General features: G+C 36.8%; 1 protein-coding gene across 1 annotated transcript; it reads right to left on the minus strand.

The window, feature by feature from the left end:
• Positions 1–6,857: 6,857 nt before the first annotated feature.
• Positions 6,858–14,378, minus strand: LOC121418038 (potassium channel subfamily K member 12-like). The gene is made up of 2 exons (XM_041611740.1): positions 14,372–14,378; positions 6,858–12,481 (listed from the first exon to the last, which is right to left on the minus strand). The coding sequence occupies exons 1-2, from the start codon at positions 14,376–14,378 to the stop codon at positions 11,559–11,561; spliced, it is 930 nt and encodes a 309-aa protein (XP_041467674.1). The 3' UTR covers positions 6,858–11,558.
• Between the last annotated feature and the right edge of the window lie 445 nt (positions 14,379–14,823).

Consider the following 14,823-nt stretch of genomic DNA (forward strand, 5'->3'; position numbering starts at 1 on the left):
TACGTGAATGTATGGTCGAAAAAGCAGGAGTGAGAATAGTGAAATTTACTGAGACAGTGAAAATACTGAGATGAGTGAGGATACTGAAATTACTGAGATAACGAAATACTGAAATTACGGAGAAAATGAATAATGGAATGACTATGATAATGGCGATAAGGAATGACAGAGATGTTCAAATCCATGAGATCTAATCTAAGTTACTGAGAAGGAGCAAAGAGTCAGAAGTGAAGAAGACGGACTTTACACCAACTGGTTGTATATAAATTATATATATATATATATTGTAAAAGAAATGGATGAAGAGAACAAGAGTTATCTGCCCTGTGCCAATTTTAATTGGTATAGTGTCGAAAATGTGTCTATCTGACGGTCAATCGGATCGGAATCGCCCTAGCCACTAACCCGTCTTTGTGGTCTAATGTTTGAGGCACCGGCGCGCGTTCAAAGCTGGGGACCCAGGTTCGATTCCAGGCAGAGACTTTTTTTCGGCATCACCAATTTTTCCAAAAGGGCAGATAGCTCTTAGTCTGGATGATCGGTGCAAAATATAGCAAGAATTGTTCAGATTATGGTACAAGCATGAAATTTGGCTGACAGGTAGAGTAAACAGTGCTGAACATTTTTAGCAGGGGGTGCCAACCTGGAGCCCGTTGAAGAAAGAGTTGCAATCAAACGCATCTCTAAAAATCATGCGCAACTTCATTTTCAATCAATCAAAAGCGCGCATTTTGGACTTGCGATTGATTTTTTGACTTGCGTTTAAACGCAACTCTTTCTGCAACGGGCCCCTGATCTCTTTTCGTATAGCAACAGTTGCTAGGTAACATATTCACCTTAGCAACCACCATTTTGGGGTGTTATCTTCATTTAAAAAAACATAATTTTTACTTATAAGCGCTAAATTTTACAATCACATATCAAGCAACGTCCCCATCGTATACAGCAACAGTTGCTAAGCAACACATTTTCCATAGCAACTATAGATAATATTCCTGAATACCACATCTAGTAATAATATTTCAATGAAAATTGCTAGAAAATTTGTCAAAGTATGAAACCTGGGAGTAAAAACTATCTAATAAGCCTGAAAACATCAGAAGCAGTCCAAATAATCCTAATAATCGTATCTAGGTAAAAAACCTAATTTTGATCTACAGGATGTGATTATATTTCTTCATACATTTTACTCATACATGACAAATCTAACACACCAACAAAAATCATCACCGGTCATTGAAAGTTCTTACTATTAATGATTATTAGTATCTCGCCTGTTATGAAAATGTGACAGGGATTTGTCATGATTGTAGTGGATGTACATGGAACTCTGGGAAAGACACTCAAACTTTAGGGGAAGCTAAAATTTGAACGATAATTAGACTAATCGCTCCCAAATGATCAAAGCTTCATTGGGAAGCAATGGCGATTAATGCCCCACACGCTTGTCAGTAAAGTTTTGATATTATTGTCTGACCTGAATAGCATGTAGTGAAACAGCCTCAAGCATCATTGACTGTATGTTCACTGTATAGCATGGACAGTAGACCTGAAACAGCTTCAAGCATCGACTGTACATGTACCACTTGTGAATATGTCACGAAGCAGTATATTTGTCGATAATACAACAAAATCTTTTAAAAGAAATTGCTATAGCCAGCCTGACACTAATCATTAACGCCGCATCCTACAAATCATGAAGATGAAGCGGTAAAATGCAAGATAATGTATGTTGTACCAGGTCATCAAAAAGTATGGATGGAAAATGGGAAGCAATGCGAAGGTGTTGGTACAGAGCTTTGTAACCTGCTTAAAATGACTTCTATCATCATTCTTGCCCATTATATTTGAGCATCTTAAAAAAAAATTATTCAAATTCCGAGTTTACTAGAAGCAATTGCCACTGTATGTATGTCTTTTATCTAATCATAATACTGGGCACTTGATTCATTTATATAATTTACATGATATTTTGCAATAATTTCTAGATGATGACGCAAAATAAGTGATTTATATTTACACTGTAAGTTTAAAATAAACTTGGGACTATGGGTACAATTCTAGCAAATTAATCGAACGTACATTTTATGTGTCGCACATGCCTTTTCAAAGTAGGGCATATATTTATTCCAAAATTGAAGTTAAGACTGGGTTAATTATAAATACGGGAAAACAAGACTACTGTGAAGCATGCAGTATGCTCGACAAAGAATATTAGAGGCAACAGAGAAATACATCAAGAAAGTTACAGCCATCAACCTCTTCGATGGGACAATTAATTGTTCATCAATCAAAATGTAAGAAACGTTTCTCTCCATAAGGAAATTATATTGCGAGGCAAGGTGGTAATTTCCATCTGAGTTGGACATGCCGAGAAGTATTGGAGGTATATGGAAGGAAGAAGCATATCAGAACTTAAAGCTACTGTTCTGTGGCCGAATATGGATCGCGTCCAGCCAACCTGATATCACAAGTGCTTCACATACGTAGGTGAGAAAGTCAGTTGCGCATAGATCTATCAAGTCATGATCGATCTTGAAGCTGCAGAATCCTGGCCAAAATGCCTGCAATTGGAACTAACTGGTCAAATCAACTTCTGCACTAGCTTTCATGTCATGGATCCTGGAACTGCAGGATTAATCCAGGTCAAAACACCTGGAAACAGAACGGACAGGTCCAAATCAACTTCTGCGGAATCGAGTCATGATAGACCAATCACATAACTGCAGGATCCAGGCCAACATGCCTAGAAACAGAACTGACAGGTCCAAATCAACTCTGCAAGATCTTTCACGTCATGATAGATCCCAGAGCTACATTACCAATCCAGGTCAAAACACTTGGAATGTGAACTGACAGGTCCAAAATCAACCTCTGCAGAAGTCACAATTGATCATGTAGCTGCAGGATCCTGACCGACATGCCTGGAAACGATACTGGATGGTTTAAATCGAATCTAACAGATCTTTCAAGTGATGCTATGTCCTGGAGCTGCAGGATTGATTCATTGGTCAAAACACCTAGAAAAATAACGGACAAGTCCAAATCAACTTCTGCAAAAGCTTTCAAGTCATGATAGATCCCCGAGCTGCAGGATCCAGGCCAGCACGCCTGAAAACAGAACTAGCTGGTCCAAATAAACAGTTGCAATTTTTTTCACGTGATGACAAATCCCAGAGCTGCAGGAATGTTCCATGTCAAACACCTGGAAAAGGCACGGACAGGTCCAAATCCACTTCAGCAGGATCAAGTTATTTAGCTCCAGAATCCAGGCCAGCATACCTGTATATAGAAACGGAACTGACGGGTCCAAATCAACTCTAGCAAGATTTGTCACGTCATGATAGATCGTGCATGGAGCTGCAGGGTTGTTCCCGGTCACAACACCAGGAATCAGACCTAACAGGTCCAAATCAACTTCTGCAGAATTCATGATAAATCATGTAGCTGGAGGAACCAGGCCAACAGGCAAGGAATGGAACTGAATGGTCCCAATCGATTCTAACAGATCTTTCACGTCATGTTAGATCCCTCAGCTGCGCAGGATTGATCCAAGTCAAAACGCCTGGTCAAAATCAACTCCTGTCCGTTGCATCCGGTGTGGGAACGGCATGGAGAACTAATATGATCTTCATCACAGGCTACAGAAGGGAGTGGGTAAACCAAGGGAAAGTGTGTTGGCTTTCAAGTCACCGAATAGTTAGCAAGGGATAAAGAGGTATCCAAGCACTCAACTGAAAATTAACTTCTGGCAAGTTTTAGGCGTTTGAAATAATTCTAAGCTTAGTTGACTCAATCAATTCTTGGTGGACATTCTTTAATCTCTCCAAGATCAGAGATATTTAGGTTGTAAGTACCCATGACCTCCTGGAGAGCTCTTGTTACAGTTCTTATACAAGAGTGACCTTTTGCTAAATGTTGATATTGTGGAATTATTTCCTAGGGTCGATATTTTACATAATGTTAAAGTTAATCCAGAATAAATATGATTTCCAAATGGATAAATATGGGTGAGGTTCTTCCAGCAATGGATATTATTATACCATTAATATGGAGCCCATAGACATCGTCTTTTGAAATAAGAACCGTATCATGAGGTAGTTTAATTTGTGCAAGGTTTTACTTTTAAGCTTCTATTAGTACCTCTATAATTTACACACACCAATAATCTTACCTTACGGCCTTAACCATTGGTTACTACAGAAAACATATTACTTAGCGACTGGTACTTCGCATGGGCTTGTATACATGGTATAATTGTTCTTTGGTTGTTGTGATTAGTTTATTAATGCGTTAATATAAAAGGTGTGATTCATATAAATTATAATCATAAAAATGATACCCTATAATAATTGGTTATCGTGGAAAATGTTACTTAGCAAACGGTTGCTATGGTGCTCATTTTGTCTACCTATTGAAACAGTCATCACATGAGGAATCCATGGGCCAGATTTAATTTCTGAGCTTTTCTGAGTAAATCATAATGATCTGAACTAAGATAAAGAATTTGTTGCTATGGAAGAGGGTCACCTAGCAAACTTTGTTATGAATAAATGGATCAAAACTATTGTGAAACACAGGAACATGCTTTAGATTGAAATTTGTATGACATATCCCTTGTGAAAATGTAACTCAAGCCCAATTAAGCTCAGTTACTAAGGCAAATATGTTACCTAGCAACCGTTGCTATGTTTGGTGAACTCACGTTGGCACCCCCTGCTAAAAATGTTTAGAATAACATATGCCAGGCTCACACTTGCACGACTTTTGGCCACGATTTTGTCGTGGCAAGTCGTGCCATTTTGGGGCACGAACTGGGAGGCTCCCACACTGTTTACGACTTGTTCACGCATAGCTCACGACAAGTTCACGGCGAGTTCACGAATAGTTCACGAATGCGTGCCCGTCAGTGTCCACATTGACACGAACTGGCACGACGAGTTCTCGCATAGTTTGCGCATAGTTTACGCATTTCCCGCATTGGTACGACAAGTTTGCGCAATTCGGACGGTGTCGTGCTGAACTATTCGTGAACACGTCGTGAGCTGTTCGTGAACTATTCGTGACAGTCGTGGCATGGCGCGCACTGCCACGCATCCTCCCGCATCGTCCCGACGAGTTCACGACGAGTTCACGAACAGTTGCGCATAGTTCACGGCCCGGTCGCTAAATTTTGTCGTGACCAAAATTTTGAACATTTCAAAATTCTCCTCCCGACATGGCACGCAGTCACGACGTGTCACGACGTGTTTACGCACACTTCACGCCAGTATACGACTAGTTTGCGCACTGGCACGACTTGAGTCGTGCCAATGCGTGACACAAAATCGTGCAAGTGTCAGGCTGGCATTACTCTACCTTTGTGCCGATTTTCATGCTTGTACCATTTTCTGAACATTTTTTTCACCAATCACCTAGACTATCTGGGGAACTTTGATTTAAGCTACGCCTACCATTGTTCTCGTCATCCATTTCTTTCACAAATTATTAAATTAAAAGAGTTGCCAAAGCTGTTGTACATGTATAATTTCACACATATGATACACACACACACACACATACATATATATATATATATAAATATACACATATATATATGGGCGTCAGGCAGAGGTTTATATCTTTCAATTTTTAATTTTATTATTATCATTATTATTATAATTTTTTTAAGCGGGGGAGCAACTATACTGTAGATGTCCCCCCAAACAAATCTTTTGCGCTGAAGCACTTGACATATATACATATGCCCATGGGAGAACTTGAAATTACTGATGGCATGAAAATTATTGGCATAAGTTATACGAGAAATGTAGAAGAGATAAAGGCAAATCAAATCAAACATTGTTAACGCCTGCTCAATGGCCTTTTGAGTCATAAAGACAGAAATATTCTTAGGAAGAAAATATGCACAGATTAAGCTAGAAAAGGACGAATAAACACAATAATAACAAAGAAAACAAAATCTAGCAACGCAGATATCATTGAAAAATGACAGAGCAATTTATTCATAATAACAAGTTCTAGCTCGTCAAAGCGAGTAGAGAATGGAAATATAAGATTGTATGCAGGCTTTAAAATTATTTTATGTAAATATCTATATCATGATGATATACTTATGGTATCTATACATACACACACTGACATATAATAAGATGCAATCAAACCAATATTATGCAATTCATACCATCAATCGAAAATATAGCAAAAGGGGAGAGATGCTCTCCATTTAGGAACAGAAAGTAGACTAGGTAACTAGCATTTATTAAAAACGAGTTTGATAAATATAATGTTATTTTTTAAAGAAAAGATTGTATTTAAACAAATATCTTAGAAATATGTCGATTTTAACAAATCAGAGTTTCATTTTCTGCTATGTCAAACAATGAAGAAGCAATTATATTGTAATTTATATATATATATATATATATATATATATATATATATATATATATATATATATATATATATATATATATCTTCATTGGTTTAATTTATTGGTAGCTGCAGTTATCATATGAAATAACGTATTCAACAACCCAAGACTTAATAATAATATACGAAGAGGGACTCTGTATATCTATAACTCATCTTCTCTCGACCGAATCATAACCTCTTCCGAAATGTTTGTGCAATATGAAATCTCAAAGCACATTTAAATATCATCTTTTAAAGCCAAATATATTTCGCTTTTAATATTCAAGTTTATTACACCTAATAATGCTGTCAATAACAACATTGTGATCTTTATACTCGCATTAATATTCGTTTACATTTATGAATAAATGAGTATATAAAAAGCGTAAAGTATAAAACCATATTCAGAAGTTTGATCAATAGATGTTGTGATTTTTCGATAATTTCAAAATACTCTCGACGATAATTATGGTCGCATTCATCGTTCTTATACATTCATCAATAAATATGAATATACATGCGTATAGTAAAAACTATTTCTAGAAATTTGATCAATAAATTTTGTGTTTGTTCAATCGGTTCAAAATACAAATATGATTTTTTTTTTAGATTTGATCTTTTATCCATTTGTTCACGGATGTCTTATCTCAGCCTCTCAGTTTCAGATGTTTTCATTATTTGTCTTCGCTGATATGAAATATATTTAATACATATATAGGAGTTAGAAGCATTTATGTTCAAAATAATCAGTTACCAACTGAGATGTATGATTTGTCCATATACCTTATCAAGGTGCGAGCAAAGTAGTAACTTCATAAACTAATTCAGCAAGCATAAAATTGTCAACGACACATTAAACTTATAACAGTTGAAAAATATTGGCCAGTATACTGAATATGATACAGAAACAGTGTCTATATCAAATTTCGTAGGAGTGTACACTTTTAACAAAAACATGGACACTAAAAACTTATGCGAGGTTTTTCTTGGTTTTTCGCAAGTTGTATATATTTATTCTAAATCATGATTTGGTATGACTAATTGTATATTTCTTCCTTCCACAGATAATGTGCAAAAGAAAGATAGAAAATATTTAAACTTTCCATTCATTATGATAAATACGCCAACATTGAACGGAAATGGTTTTACCGACAAAGTATTCCTAAGCAATAAATGCCACCCCGAAAAGGAGTCACAAGCATTACATGACACGACAAAATCATCACATTTGTAAGGTTATAAAAATCATGGAAATTCATCAAAATAATTATCTGGTAAAAACTATCGGAATAGATGATAAGCAAACAGTTAATTTCGGCGTGGAAGAAAATATATCATATTTACAAGTATAGAAACTGAAATCGTTATAGAAAATAACACTAGACCTCTTCTTCTAACTACATTTTAAAGCAATTCCGATCATATATATCGGTCATTATTTATATAAAGTTTGAAGTATATGCTTCCCTGTTAGAATATTACAATCGACTCATGTCTATCATGTGTTAATGAAATATCTAATAGAAATGCAAACAAGTCGCATCATCATTTATAATAATTCCCTAATAAAAATATCACTTTCATAAGATATTGTGAAAAAAAATAACATAAGTTTTCTCGAAGTAATAAATCTATTGGTATATGTTATATAAAATAGTTCGTAATCTTCGATTTTATTCTGCATTATCTAATATCGCTGTATTGCTATAATAACCACACCATCGAGCCACGCGCTGATCCTTAAATACAGCCAATAATACATTTATTTAATATAAATATCAAAATAAGCCGCGACACTTGAACGCTGTATGGTAAAGTTATACCAATGAAACTGAATCAAGACCTATCAAAGCTATAACGTTATATCGAATGCCATATTATCGGTCGGTATGGAGTCGGTTTCGTTTGTGCGACTATACCATTTGTGGACTGAAGTCTGACAAGTGGACACAAATATGGGTAAAAAAGGATAACGAAATATCTTTACTACGGTTTACCTACAGAAATCCTCATATTGGTGTTATCCGTGCTCTAATATCATTTTCTTAAGAAGTACATATCCTGCGGATATTCTCCAATTTACAGGGTGATTGCCTTGTACTCCATGTTATTTATTTGTTTTGGTAAACCAATCGTTCTTTAATTTTTTTTTTTTGGGGGGAATGACCATTTTCATTCATTTCCAAGTATATTTTGTGCTGAAAATGATATCAAATGTTGTGTGTTTGCACGCTGCAAGTTTAAACATGTTAAATTATTATTAGTCAGTGCCAACTACTATATATTGCTATCTCAGTTTGATAATGATTACATAGAAGTGCACCAAAGCATATCGAAATATACTCCCGTACACCCCTCCCCCCCAAAAAAAATAAAGAACGATTGGTTTACATGGAATATTATCTAAGAGATTAAAAAAAGTGTAACCTTCACAATCTCTCCAAATATATTGAAAAAAAAAATGGCATTGTAATATAAATAGTGATACTAACTGAAAAAACCCAAATATGTGATCATAGGCGGTGGCCCAGGGGGGGGGCATTTCTATCAATGATGCTACAATCTCTCTCTCTCTCCTTTTCACACTCTCTTTCTTTCTCTCTCTTGGACTGATGATGGTCATCAAATAAATAATTGAAATTACTTAAGTGTGAAATAGAAAGCCAATCTATGGAACCTGATTTTTACTATATAAAATTTCATTACATTGCATTGGATTAGAATATGCATGTACATTATATCAATATTGACTGGCCCTGAGAGAAATAGTACATTTCCCAAACAAGCCACATAATATGGACAATAGTGAAGGAAATATTATGTTCTATGTCTCGTGAAATCGAAGTTAGTCACAATTTTTTACTTTTAACTCGTCATCAGCGTAATCAGCCTCAACTTCTTTACTGATGAAGTTTCTATTAAAGTCACAAAAACTCAGTGATATTTTGCATTAAAAAGAGAGAAATTTGCATTAAAAAAAGAGAACATAAACATTTGGAAAATAACAAATTTTCTTTTAGTTTGGAATTCGCTGTTCTGTTCTTCACAACACATCTAACGATTCTCTGATAAACGCTTCTCAAGATATTTAAAATTAAAAAAAGTTCAAGGCTACGGCAACGCATTTTGCACTGACTACATAATGAAATTTTCATTCGATTACATAATTATTAATGACCTCAGTGCAAACAAAAATAAATAATGAAACACTGGTCTTAACAGTATATTCTAAAATGTTCATAAATATATACATATACACACGTATGAAAATGTATGTTTGTTCATGAAAAATTGATATAAGGTCACTTTGTGAACCATTGTTCTAAATTCCCTAATATATTTGCATACTATATAGTTGATTACGTAACTCTTGAAAAGGCTGATATAGGCTTAGCGTATCTACTTTTCGCTACATTGCGCATGATCATTTCGAAATGCCGAATGCAATTAAACTTTGAATGCGAGAAAATAATTTGATATCACAGATTGACATTTCCATTGTTAAAATATCACATTTTAATTTTCCATGAGCATTATATTGTAATTGGATAAGAGGGTGATATCGTCAAACGGCGAGAGACAAAACAAATACCCGTGTTTTATACAATTCTGCTATCTTTTGATATCCCTACGTCAGCCTATTTTATCACTAGGGATGTAATGTGGGTGTCGCTATAATGGCACAGCTATTTCCAATGCCGACGCATTGATGAAAAACATTCTTTAGTTATTTTCACGACATATTGCAAAGTTCATTCCAGTTTAGCTTTTTGGAGCTGCAAGAGGAATTATCCCATCAAGTATCACAATGATGCATTTGAAATAGTATGGCAGTGTGGGAGATTCGATAAAAATTATTTTTAAAAAAGAGTTATATCAATTTTCTCGAGTGTTTTTTTTAAATTGGGATGGAAATATAAAATAAGAACAACCGACATGCGTTTAGTTGAAATAATTCTATTTTTTGTGATTTAGATATTGGCCGTGTTAAACATTATCATTATTCATAGCAATTACGCAGGCAACATATCTTATAAAAAGTTAAACGTGCATTAAAATCACAATCATAATTATTTCCATCGAATATTCATCAATATAAATACCAGGTGTAAAGATCACCTTGAAATTGACTGATGAATTTAGGATACTTACAATTTTGTTCAACTTTATTCTCTTAAGACAATGCGAATTTGTTGAAAGTTTTGATGTTTAGTAACAAAAACACAATAAATATTTGATCTGAGATGGGAATGTTTAGTTTGATCTTTAGATGTGAACTTTGTTCGCTAGATGAATGTGATCATTTGTTATCCTTTTATTAACTCTAACAATCCATTCCGGGCAGAGACTCCTTATTATAGGGTCAGGTTTTGCAGCAATTCGTAGGATGCAGATACTTTCGGCTAAACACTTTACGTTAACATTTTTACAGAATGAACGGATCAACACAAGAAATTCAAAATTTTCGTTAATTTATGCTAGTTTTCTTCCAAACGTGAATCAGGTTGATTTCTTAATTATAATTTGCTATTTTGTATCTGACCTCCCATTCACAAAGAGCTATGTAACCTCTGGATAGCTCCATTAAAGTTTTAGCATCATGCCGAGTCTATCATCTTCATTTACGCGATCAAATAATCTCTTTCATGTTGCAGATTGTATTTCTAGTGAATAGACACACCATCCAGACGTGTGCTTTTTCATCAAAGTCACAAAGTTGAGTTGTGGAGACACCATGACAACGGGCTTCCATATATGCTCTTTACGCGTTCCTTTGGTAATGTAGATTACATTTGCATAGGCCATTAGGTAGATTGCTTTTCGTTACCTAGGCTACGGGATCGGCATCGAACCTCCACGTGAGGGTTCGTCGTGGGTAAGGTGATGCAATCATCTTATCATTTTTCCTGATATTTTGGTGCTGAGTTTGCTTACGGGATAGCATTAAAATGCGATTTCTGGGTAGGATATATTTTGAAATATTATATTTTGGTATTCCTGTGCTTTTTATCCCAGCGGCATCTTGTAGAACAGATTTTAGACACTCGTCGGTTTATCCTCGCTTGATGAAGGCAACTAATTTAGGTAATGACTTTGCTGCGAAGCATTCTCTTCTAAAGGCGATTGACATTTCTCAGTAATTGTCAATCGCGCCTGTCTGTCTCTTGTAGTTTGTTATTCAGCATGGCGAGGCCCCCTACTCCCTGGCTAAGTCCTTGTCCCACACCATTCTTGCTGGAATGGTGTCGGTGCTGGGATGTTTCGTAAAGCTGCTTTTGCATGACGGCTAATGACACTTTATTTGCTGCCAAGAAATCCTTCATACTGATCATCTCATCAGACATCCGACGTCCGTCCGTCTCGCTGTCATAATCAGTGACCTCCACATTACCCGGGCCATTGTGGCGTTTCCCGGCAGAGTTCATTTGTCTCTGGAGATGACCTGGGGTGATTGCGTTCCGCCGCGGCCGCGGTCGCTTCCGGACGCAACACCTACAGTCAAGTTTCTTGATGGCCCAATTCAAGAACTGTTTAATCACGATAGATACTACATTATAGAGAGAATAGATACAACACACTCCCGCTGTAAGGAAGATAAAATTACCAAAACGATACAAGTACTGATGGTCGTACGTATAATCCTGACTTGTCACATAGTCCCCGAAACCAATCGTGCTGAAAGCGACAAAACAGAAATAGAAACTGTCCAGAAAATCCCATCCTGTCTCTGCATGGGTATAAACTGCGGAGGCGATGCAGGCAATGGCGGTGGCTGATATACCCAGGTATAGTAAGACCCAGTACACTGAAGGCTTCCAGTTTTCCAGGTCGTCGTCCGACTGTTCCGAAGGCCGCCGTCCGCCATTTTTAGCCTGGCCGTTCTGGTGCTGGTCCTTGATCTTGCGTATCCTCCGCTCGTGGCATTGCTTCATGACGTAGGCCAGGAACGTGATAAGGCGCTCGAGGAATATGTTGAAGAAGAGGATACAAGCGGCACATCCGGGTAACCCATACACGATCAGCATTGCTCGGCCCCATTCCGTGGACGGAGAGGTCATACCAAAACCTGTAAAAGAGAAAAAGAGAGAAGAAAATAAGTCAAATTGAGCAAAGCTATTATCTTAAGAGATATTACATTTTATCTACCACTTGAGAATGGTGAAGGAGCGACTTTGGAAGCAACTTGTTAACTTAAAAAGTTTGATCTGATAAAAATTATGAGCGAAATACATCAATCACGAAACCCCATTATGTCATATTCACTCTAAAACATATGGGGTAAGAATGTTCCATGAGGGTTATATGTGTCCATCCAACATTGGGCATTTCTTTGGGGCATTTTTATCTATCCAGTGTGGTGAAAATTTTGCCCATTCTAAAGTAATTGCTGCTTATTTTAAACCTTACTGGACAATATGCTTCCCCCCGTTGGGTAAAAATATTGCCCCAAGTTGGTTGGACCCAATATTTTTCACAGTGCAATTCATTTACATAAGAAAAGACATAACATCAAATCCAAAAGACCAAGACACATTTTTTTCAAATATAAATTCAGGACGCCACGTTCGCCCCTACCAGACCACAGTCCAACATTTCTTTCTTTATCTCTCTTTATTTCATTCTTTCTTTCTCTCTTCCTTTCTATTGGGTATATTTGAAAGCGTTATTTTCTTTCAATATTCATGGCCTCTCAAAGTGTAATGACGAGAGGGTTTGGAATGTCATCTTGTGGGCTTGAACATCATTGTGGTTTCAACCATGGATCCAAATGTGACATATCGTGAAATATCTAAATGTTAATTCAAAATTAGCGAGTAGCCTGCAAAGCACACACACACGTGATTGTGTATAGGGGCAGTGTTTGAAAGACGGTGAACAAATCAATATTCATTTTTTATTTTACCAGAACAAGAACGGTTAAATACTGCCCTTCCACCAACCTGTTACTCAGATTCCCATATACACATGTAGTAAACACGTGCACTGCCCTCTTTGCGGTGCGTTAATATTGTACTTGCAAATGACTAAAAGAATACCTTATCATGTTTTCGTAGGTATCAATTTTAAGCTACTTCCCATATAAAATAGAGAGAAATAATCTAAAGGGTCCGTTGATTCGAAGGATTATATGAATTAATAAAGAATGGTAGACAGAGGAGTGGGGGACAGGCGAAAGGCAAGCATAGACATTGATATCTTATACATGGAAAGGCAAGCAAGTGAAAATATGTTTATTTATACTTGGATTCTACTCAGGGGAGGTGGTGGAGGGGGTACACCCGCGAATTCACGACCAATGTGAGCTTGCCGTCATGATTCTAATATACCCAATATTTGGATCTGACAGGCCGCGGCGGCTTGCAGTGGTAATAGAAAAAGAGAGAATATCGAATGGGACAAAAAGTTTACATCCCAGCTCTTGAGATATAGACAAATCTTGGTGGGTAAATATGCACAGCGTTTATTGCGAAGCTACGATCCTTCGTGATGACGTCATATCACATCTACTTGAGCTCTTGGACGGCCGACTCTCTCCTCGGACAGCTTTTTTTTTGGCCTTTCCAATATCTTCACAATATTCATTCTCATTCTCTCCCTTTTTTTTTATCTCTTTCTGTCTGTATGGATTTTTGCTGTTTGTGTGTGGGTGTGTATGAGGGTACGGATGTGTGTGTCTGTATGATATATATTTGTGTGTATATGTGTGTGAGGTATGTGAGGGAAGGCAGAGGTGTGTGTTTTGATGAGTGAGGGAAGGTAGAAGTGTGTGCGTGGAGATGTGTGAGCGTGAATGTGTGTGCGTGTGTGTGTGTGTTTTGCGTGCGCTCACACTGTCTTGTTCTTCGTCTTGTATGATTTGAGGTTAACAGGAGGTTAGCTCAGCGAAGTGTAAAGTACAAAGACAATTCTGATGATTTACGGCTCTAGTTTTCTTAAGAACAGTAGAATTTCTCACTCCACATGTTTCTATTTACATGCCATGACGTTCCTTTGTATCATCCTCATCACTTCTCAACCATGTCAACTATCTCTTGCGAATGCCATTAACTTTAGCCTGAGGTTTAACGGTGGACAGAATAAAAGTATGAAATTCAATGTTTAATTCATAGAATTAATAATATTAGTCCTTTGACTTGAGCACACTGAAATTGGACGACCCTTCGTGTACATTTCTTGAAATTTGAGTATCAGAAAAGAATAGTAAGGAAAGTAGTAACATAGATAATTTTAGCCTATAATTAGACCATTGCTGAAACGACACAATGACTTCGCCATCACTTCGCCCACAGCTTTTTTGACATCCCCATCGATTCGATCCTCTCCCTCGCCCAATTCGCCTCAGTGATAATCAAGCTACACGACCTACTCAATCATTTTTTCCCAGTGGTATTCGTTCGCACATCCCAT

The sequence above is a fragment of the Lytechinus variegatus genome, chromosome 7 (genome assembly GCF_018143015.1).
Source record: "Lytechinus variegatus isolate NC3 chromosome 7, Lvar_3.0, whole genome shotgun sequence".
Lineage (NCBI taxonomy): Eukaryota > Metazoa > Echinodermata > Echinoidea > Temnopleuroida > Toxopneustidae > Lytechinus > Lytechinus variegatus.